Raw genomic sequence first — 8,250 nt, forward strand, 5'->3', positions numbered from 1 at the left:
GGTATTAAAAGCTGAATATCTGGGTTCTTTTTTTTTAATCTTTATTTTATTTATTTTTATGTGGTGTTGAGGATCAAACCCAAGGTCTCACACATGTGAGGCGAGCGCTCTACCACTGAGCCACAACCCCAGCCCTACTCTGGGTTCTTGACCTCCAGAGATCCACAGAATTCCCATACCTTGTGCCTTCAAAATTCTACTCAGAAAATTGGCTATTTATGCAGAGAAGTCATGCTGACCATATCTTGAATTTTTCTCAGCCCTTCATATATTCTGACCAATTATTCCCAAAGGTTTTTATCTCAGTCAGAGGTACATATCAGAAACACCTGGGGAGTTTTCCTAAAATCACGAGCTCTGGCAATAGCCGTGACCTGAATCACAAACTCTGCAGGTGGGGCATAGGTGTGTATATATTTTTAAAAGGTTTTCAGGTGACTTGCCTTAGAAACACTGCCCAAATCCATTAACATGACTTAGAAATTTCAACATTTTGACATCCAATTATTTCTCTCAGATTGCCTCTATATCCCAGTTCCTCAGAACCTGATGTTTGGTTCAAAATGTGTGGTCACCCCCATTAGAACACCACCCAGCATTGGATCCTGAGCCTCTTGATCTTAGGGACAGCAATGACTTGCCCTGAGCTACATTAACACAGAGAAAATTCAGTCCCAGCCTCATATGCACACGTTAGGAAATTCTGTTTTCTGTTCCCTAAATGCCACTGGCTCAAGCTGGTGTTTTGGATCAGCAATTTTCACTCATGCAAGTGTTCTTCTTGGTTGAGGTTGAGGCCAGTTAAAGTATTGTTATGCACAGAATATAGAGAATGTAAAGAGGACCTCTGGGGAGGGTAGTCCAAGATGTGCATTGCACAAATGCATCAGGCTGAGGAGGCAATCAGGAACCAAAACAGCCTGCACACCACTTACCAAGCCATGAGTCTCTGACTTGGGGCACTGTGTTGTGCCTTATGAGCTATAGAGAACCTGTCCTACAACTCTCCTAACGTCGACTTCCTATCTCACATTAATCTGAGATGCTCCATTAACACACTGAGAAAACTCAGCACCAATCCCTCACACAGATGGTTTTCTGTTCCTCATATGCCATAGATTCACATTGGCATTTTGGATCAGTTTTCATTCTTGAAGGTTCTTGGTTGAGGTCAACCCAAAAGCTGTCCACCTAAGCCCTAAAAGAAACTTCAGGATAGTCACCTTCATCATTTTTTCCCTTTTATTCTACCCACCCACTTCCCATATAAGACCAAGGAGAAGCCAAAGTTTTCAGAAAAATGACTTTTTATTGATCACATTTATTCACAATTATAAAAAATAGATATAAATAAAAATAGTGGAATATAATTATTAAATATTCAGTATACAGGTGTGATCCTTACCCCACCCAGTGAGGATTGAATAAACTAGACTGAAAGGTCAGAAGGAATAATTGGCCAGAAAGAGAGCTCTACATGGAAGTAAAACAGATATTTAGTGCTGGTCATGGGTCATACCCAAGGATAATACATTCACAAGCATCATCATGTGGAGACCCAAGAAGCGTCAGGAGTGACCCACAACCTCTCTAGACAAACTACTCTGTGTGGCATCACAGTCCACAGTTTAGGGAATTATCTAGACTCCTAGTCAGACTCAGGAACACACCAGCTCTTACTCACACTTACACTTACGGCTGGTGCACAAGTACACACATATATACATATATATAAAACTTTCTGATCCATTCATGGAATGTCAGAGCTTTTCCTCAAGTCATTAGTGTCTCTACTCCCCAAACAACTGTTCCCACATTGGCCAAGCTCCCTCAAGAGACCTCAGCTGTTACACTTCCTAGTTAGGAAATTATTCATTTCCCAATAGCAGGCCTCATGAATGACCCTGTTAGGGGGAGCCAGCTCTCCTCCTACGCATGCACAGGAGATGTCATTTTTTTTTTTTTTTTTTTTTTTTTTTTTTTATTTATTTATTTTAGTTTTCGGTGGGCACAACATCTTTGTATGTGGTGCTGAGGATCGAACCCGGGCCACACGCATGCGAGGCGAGCGTGCTACCGCTTGAGCCACATCCCCAGCCCCAGGAGATGTCATTTTTAACTCCAGGAGGATAGTCCATAAAAAGACAATTTCTAGTCAATACCATCCTGAGTCAGGATCACCTCTCCATCCTTGCCAGGGGAGTCTGGGCAGCCAGCACCCAGGCCCGTGACTGAGAGTAAAGCTATTGTTGCTCAGCTTGTTGGGCAGCACAAGCAAAAGCATCTCTGCAGAGCCTGTTTTCCCCAGTCTCTTCCTTACAGCTGCTGGAGATGACCGTACTGCAGAAATGATGGTCAGCATGGGAGTGGGGAACCTATTTCTTTTCTCCCTAGGCTTCCTGGGGGCCCTCAGAGGGCTAGGCCATTCTCTTCCCCAATGTGGGTGTGGATCCAGGGCAGGAACTGTGAGACCCTTGTGTAGACACCTGGCTTGTTCTTCAAAGCACATCCACTGCCCCAGCTCACAATGCCAGTCAGAGTCAGTCGGCCTTGGGTGGAGCAGATGAGGGGCCCTCCAGAGTCTCCCTGGAAAGCCAAAGACACAAGAAATGAGCCCTGGAAGTAATGAATAGGGGGCTTTCTGATCCCACCACCCAACCATGTCTGACAGAATAGGGAGAGGTTCCTGAAGTCAAAGTCCTAAGTGACTTTTTCATATCCTACCATATCAACTTTAAAATCCTTTATTTGGCTTTCAAAGCCTTGTCATCTGTCGCCTTTCCATCCGTGCTCCTAGACCCTGCTTCTCCTCCCCATCTTGGAATATTCCACACTCCGTCTGAGTTTTGTACCTTTTTTATCCTTTTTTCCCTCTACCTATTTAAATCCTTATCAAGTCACATTCTCTTTAAAGCTTCTCCTGCCTCTCCTAAATACTGGGTATTTTGTAATTCACACTGCATGCATCCTGAGCATGGAGTTACACTGCCTTCTACTAGTGCCTTTTTCTAATGATGTTAGTGCCTAGCACAGAGCCAGGCTCATGCCAAATGTTTGGGGTACACAAAAGCATTGCTTTAATCTCCCCAAAGACCTGAGCTCCTTATTCTGATTTCCTATGTAAGGACTTCCCAAAGTTGATGAAGCCAGACTCAGGAGCACTGGGGAGATTTGGGGGTAATGGAAAGGGTTGCTTCGAAATCTTACCTGACAGGAATCTGTTTCCCACTGTGGGTCAGCAGCACACAGCATGTTGGTGGTGACTTCAGAGCCATAGTAGTGGGGCTGTTGACACTGCTGGTGGGAAATCAGCTTCACAACAGTCATTTTTAAATTCTTTGAATATAAATAGTCAGCTAGATGGAGGAAAAAGCAAGGAGTTTGCATTAAGATGTGTCTCTCTGGGAACCTGCCAAGAAGGGGACCAACAAAAATGTCCCTACTAGGGAAAACTCTTATTCTTTTTCTATCCCAATCTAAGTCTTTACTCCACCCATAGCCACTAATCCCTCATCTATTTACCTTTGTGGCCCATCACTCCCTAAACAATGCTTCCCTCTCCATCCCTGGATCACCTGCCACACGCATTGTACTCCCATCTCCAGTCTTCCCTTGATCATGTTGCAATCACTTCAACTTCTCAACACTCTCCCAGGAGCCCCCTCAGTCAGCTCCAAATGTTACTTACTAGGATTCTCTTTTCCAAAGCCAGTGATCTCACAGCTTGTGTCAAATTGGGCGTCACCATGGCTAGGGGGCAGGCAGATGGTCTGTATGGACCGGGATGGCTGTGCACACTGGCCCATGCTGGAACGGATCTTCAGCAAGGCTGGGGGAAGAAAAGAGTCACAGGATAAAGATCACCACTTAGTCAAGTGGTTACCATCTCTCTCCCCTCCAAATGCTGAGGGAGTGGCTATGTATATCTCTAGGTAAGTAGGGTTATAAGCTATACAGGAAAGTCTGCTGATTACTTGTCACCAGGAAGCCTCTCTGCTCCATACTCCAAGGAATTCATTTTAGCTACTGATCAAGGCTTAGACAGCTAGGGCTACTGCATTATAGCTGCATAGATTGTTTTCTGCAAAAAGCCCTACTGAGGGAGCCAAGCTAAAATCCAGCCCAAGGCTCTACTCTCCAAATTCTATATCCTGATACAGACAGAAGCTGCATCCATCCTAATTTGTATAAACAAGATATTCCCAGACCAAGCCATAGGTCCATAGAGCTGTTTCAATTCAGAAGAGGCTTTGGGGTCTCTGTAGAGGAGCACCAGATCCTTCAAATATTTCATCTTGAACTCTTTTCCACCATTCCCTGTTGTATAGGCAGGGATTTCAAATTCCTCCACAACTTCAACCTCCACTTAGCTCTTTCCCTGGACCTCTCTTCCCCTCTGGCCATTATTATTTTCACTCACCAATATCATTGTGGTGAGCCAGGCTGTCAGCACTATAGTCTTCATGCAGGATGAGCTGTTCCACTTCAAACTTCATCTCCCCGAGGGTATTGGAGTTAAGCCTTGACTGACCCAGGTAGACAATATAGTCCTGCTTCTGTTGGTGATTACTGTAGGAGATAACATGCATCAGACAGCCTGATCCCATGAAATTCTGTCATTTCCCCTTCCACATCACAGAGGCCTCAAAACATAACTTATCCCCAAGGCCATGAGCCACATGGAAAAAGGCTGACAGGAAGAATAGAAATTGAATCCTCTTCCGGGAAGAAGAAAGGGATATGTTTGGTTTGGGGCAGGAGAGTCAAAGAGGAGAGACAAAGGAACGTACATGAAACAGTGTGTGGCACTGACTACCCAGCAAGGACTGATGAGGCTTCCTCCACACACATAAGTGACAGAGCCTCCCCGGTGCCTCCGGTAGATGGCTGCAAACCAGGGTTGGTTCTCAATGATGGTAGCTTCTCCACCGATAATCTTAAAACGAGGCCTCAGAGCCTTCTGGCCACACTGAAACTTTAGTTGGCCTGGAGGAAAAAGAAATGAATGTCTTGGGGAGGCAAGAAGAATAAGGTATCTTACTCAGGCAGGCCTCCTTCCTTAACCCCGCTGGATAGAGATAGGGGACATATGAATTTGTCCCCTTCCCCTCCACTGTCATAAGCAATCAGTGACACTTACCACCAGAGCAGTCTTGCACCATGCACTCTTGGACAAACTGCTTTAGGCCAATCTGCACATAGCACCAGGGCCGTCTCTGGTTGTCTGGGTTCCTGGCAACACAGAGGGGCAAAGGATGTCATTCCAACCCAGACTACCTTCCCTGAATCCTCCCTTCCAGGCAAGACTCAACCAGAGACCTGGCTTTTCTCATGCTGTGGCTAGCACTCTGAGAGCAGAAGAGATGGTAACAAGGGTTTCTGAGAGGCAATGGGAAGAAATCCTGGTTTTTGTTGCCCCCTCCTCACCTGCAGTAATTATGCTTCCCCAGGCCCAGGTGAACAGCATCAGGTCTATGGGCATGATATGTTTTCTGAAGAACAGTGGGAGAGTTCCAGTCCAGGCAGGGCCGGCCCTTGGTGTCAGTATTGGCCTTTCCTCGGTATAAGTGACCATTCCCCTCATAGCAAGTTTTTGATGTATCTATAATGGATGTGAAGATGAGAGAATATTAAAATGGGTAGAAATACAGGCATTTTCAAGATGACATGTTTCAGACCTGGCAGATGACACTGGAAATGGTTTCATTCTATCCCCCTACCTCACATTTGTATAATCACTGTTTCATGAGAGAGAGAGTGTGTGTGTGTGTGTGTGTGTGTGCGTATGTATGTGTGTGTGTGAGAGAGAGAGAAAGAGAGAGAAAAAGAGAGAGAGATTGACTGTGTATACCATACAGCAATGAACATGTCACCTGCCCCACCTCCAGCAAGTAGCTTCTGTCTGCTCCTGCAACCCACTCATCTATCTCTTCCTGCCCTGAAATCTCTGGTGCCTCCTTCTTCCCAGTTAGAATCAGAATCTCCATACCTATTTCACAGTGCTCCCCTTGGAATTTCTTTGGGCAGATACATCGCCGAATGTTGGAGAAATACTTGTAGGACACACATGTTCCACCATTCAGACAGCCACAGTTTGCTGAAGGGCACAAAGGTGGGGTAAGCAATGAGCCTGAGAGAAGCCAGTCCTGCAGCAGAGGCAGGGAGGGGCTGCCCCCTACGGCTTTCCAAGATGTGTGTGCAGCCAACTATTGTGCAAGGGATAGATACTCACATGCATCTGATGCTTGAAGTTCATGCCTGCCCTGCAAGAGACACACGTGGTCACTTAAGGTCCCATGCATTGGGACTCCAGGATAAGGATAAACTAGTCCCAATACCAAAATCCACTCTTCCCTCCAGCTCCTCTGTCCTCACCCTGTTCATATCTAACCAATTCTCAAATGAAAGACTATGAGTGTTTTTGCAGGGAGAAATAGATTGACTCAAATAAGTTTCACGTACATATGCCCCCAGGATAGGGCGGTTCCTGAAGTTTCTTCTTCCCTGACCTGAGAGTATGAACCCCCTTGGTTCTCAAGGGCCCCACTGACACACTGCTCTATTTCTCCGGGAGAGTCTGGCCTTGCTGTTGATGGAATCCGGAGGACTACAGCTATCTATGCAATTCCTCTCTTCCCCTGGCACTGTTCAGGGGTCCTACACGCCTCTCCTGCGACAGTCACAACAGGGTAACCACTCACTTCGGTGTCGCTCACGATCAGGGCGCAGTGAAGCAGGCACGCCAGCAGGACTCTCATAGTGGAGAAGTTGCTCTAGACAATGGTTCTGCAAAAGGAGGAGAAGTCAGGGCAGGAAGCAGAGGGGAGAGAAGGCGCGTTGAGCGGCTTACTGCAGCTTGGGGGGGGGGGACCCCTGGTGCCCTGCGGGGTGAGTCAACTTTGACCAGGCTCCCCAGGCCGGGTAGTCTCTTCTTTCTGGGGTATCCAGGCTCTAGGAGCAGCCTGCATCGACACCCGCTGAGGTAGGCTTGGGACACAAGCTGTGACCCGGCTCGCCGCAGCTGCAAAGCCGAGGCTACCCGAGGTCAGGGGAAGGGAGTTGCGCAGGAGTCGGGGCTGCAGCGCTTCTGGCCCCGCGCTGTTAAGGCGAGCAGCACTCACCGGTGGCTGCGGCTGAAGGGCGCTGGCGGGTACTGCAGGGACGGCTTTACACCGCTAGGCTCTGGGGCTCTAGCCTCGGTGCTGTGCTGCTGGCTGGCAGTGCCGGCCCCTATATTAGGACCCGCCCCAGCCCTGGCCCCGCCCCGCGCTCCGATTGCCCGCTCCACCCCCTCCCCTAGCCTTCCCTGCCCTGGTACCCGCTGTGACCCGGGCCCCGCTGCTTGTGCCACTTTGACAAAGAATAGGGGCCAAAGCGATCTCAAGCGCTGAGGACGAACTGAGTTTGGACTGAAAGTTCGAGAGACGTGTAAATTCTTCTCCCCTCCTCCCATTCACCTGGCCCTGGGCCCCGCCCGAGTGCTGCGTCCCACTAACTGCAGAGAGGGAAGGGCACCTGTATTCTCCAAGCCCCCACCTCCCTAGAGAGTGATTCAGACCCTTGATTCAAGGGGCATAGTCCTCCGCTCTTATAGTCTCTGCCAATGAGAAAAACGTACCGGACACAAGCTAACTGAAACAGACACAAAATCACCTGAAAAGAGGGATAGCCTCCATCGAATGCTGATCCCCAGATATCACCAATACAACCTCCCCAAACACCACCAACTCAACCAGTCACAATAAAGCTGGATTTGTTTCTCACCTTAGTAAGGGAGTTTAGTATTGCTATCAAAGAGGGAAATGTAAGGTCAAATTTATTGAAAATTTGCTGTTTGGTTTGAAGTTCGTCTTTGAAGAGGGGGAGTTGAAAGCATGATAAGGATTAAATAGGGGTCATGATATGATATTATAGGATTGTGGGAACAAAATCTGAGGCCACAAACTATTGAAGCTTCTTGTTGAAGTGTTGATGGATTTTTAGCAAGTTCCTATAATGAACAATCCATTTATTTGCCTGGGAAAGAATAAAGTTATTTAATAAGACAGTGGAATAGTAAAATCTTATTGATGTAGACTGAAAATTGAGGAGGGATAGAAATTCTGATTTTACTTCAGAGTAGAGGAACTGGGGTCTGGATGACAAGGTAAGAGGAAGATTTATTTTCCACTGTATGCCCTTTTGCACTTTAAAAATTTAAAAACACATCCCTGTACCATCCATTTCAAAAAGGTAATGACACATCTTAAA

The 8,250-nt window shown here is 47.0% G+C and overlaps 1 protein-coding gene across 1 annotated transcript; it reads right to left on the reverse strand.

Annotated features, from left to right (window-relative positions):
- Positions 1 to 2,090: 2,090 nt before the first annotated feature.
- On the reverse strand, positions 2,091 to 7,236 carry Plau (plasminogen activator, urokinase). Its single transcript, XM_046419939.2, has 11 exons — positions 7,122 to 7,236; positions 6,702 to 6,786; positions 6,233 to 6,263; positions 5,990 to 6,097; positions 5,428 to 5,602; positions 5,141 to 5,232; positions 4,791 to 4,986; positions 4,421 to 4,569; positions 3,689 to 3,829; positions 3,208 to 3,356; positions 2,091 to 2,586 (listed from the first exon to the last, which is right to left on the reverse strand). The coding sequence occupies exons 2-11, from the start codon at positions 6,756 to 6,758 to the stop codon at positions 2,410 to 2,412; spliced, it is 1,275 nt and encodes a 424-aa protein (XP_046275895.1). The 5' UTR covers positions 6,759 to 6,786; positions 7,122 to 7,236; the 3' UTR covers positions 2,091 to 2,409.
- Positions 7,237 to 8,250: the final 1,014 nt, after the last annotated feature.

The sequence above is a fragment of the Marmota monax genome, unplaced genomic scaffold (assembly GCF_021218885.2).
Source record: "Marmota monax isolate L192 unplaced genomic scaffold, Marmota_monax_Labrador192_F-V1.1 WCK01_AAM20220418_F8-fsc00019, whole genome shotgun sequence".
NCBI lineage: Eukaryota > Metazoa > Chordata > Mammalia > Rodentia > Sciuridae > Marmota > Marmota monax.

Coding starts and splice junctions, on each gene's coding strand:
- Plau (XM_046419939.2), bottom strand. CDS start 6,758: ATGAGAGTCCTGCTGGCGTGCCTGCTTCACTGCGCCCTGATCGTGAGC. Junction 6,098..6,232: donor ACTTCAAGCATCAGATGCAT/GTGAGTATCTAT, acceptor TGTGCCCTTCAG/CAAACTGTGGCTGTCTGAAT. Junction 2,587..3,207: donor GGGAAACAGATTCCTGTCAG/GTAAGATTTCGA, acceptor TTGGCTTTCCAG/GGAGACTCTGGAGGGCCCCT.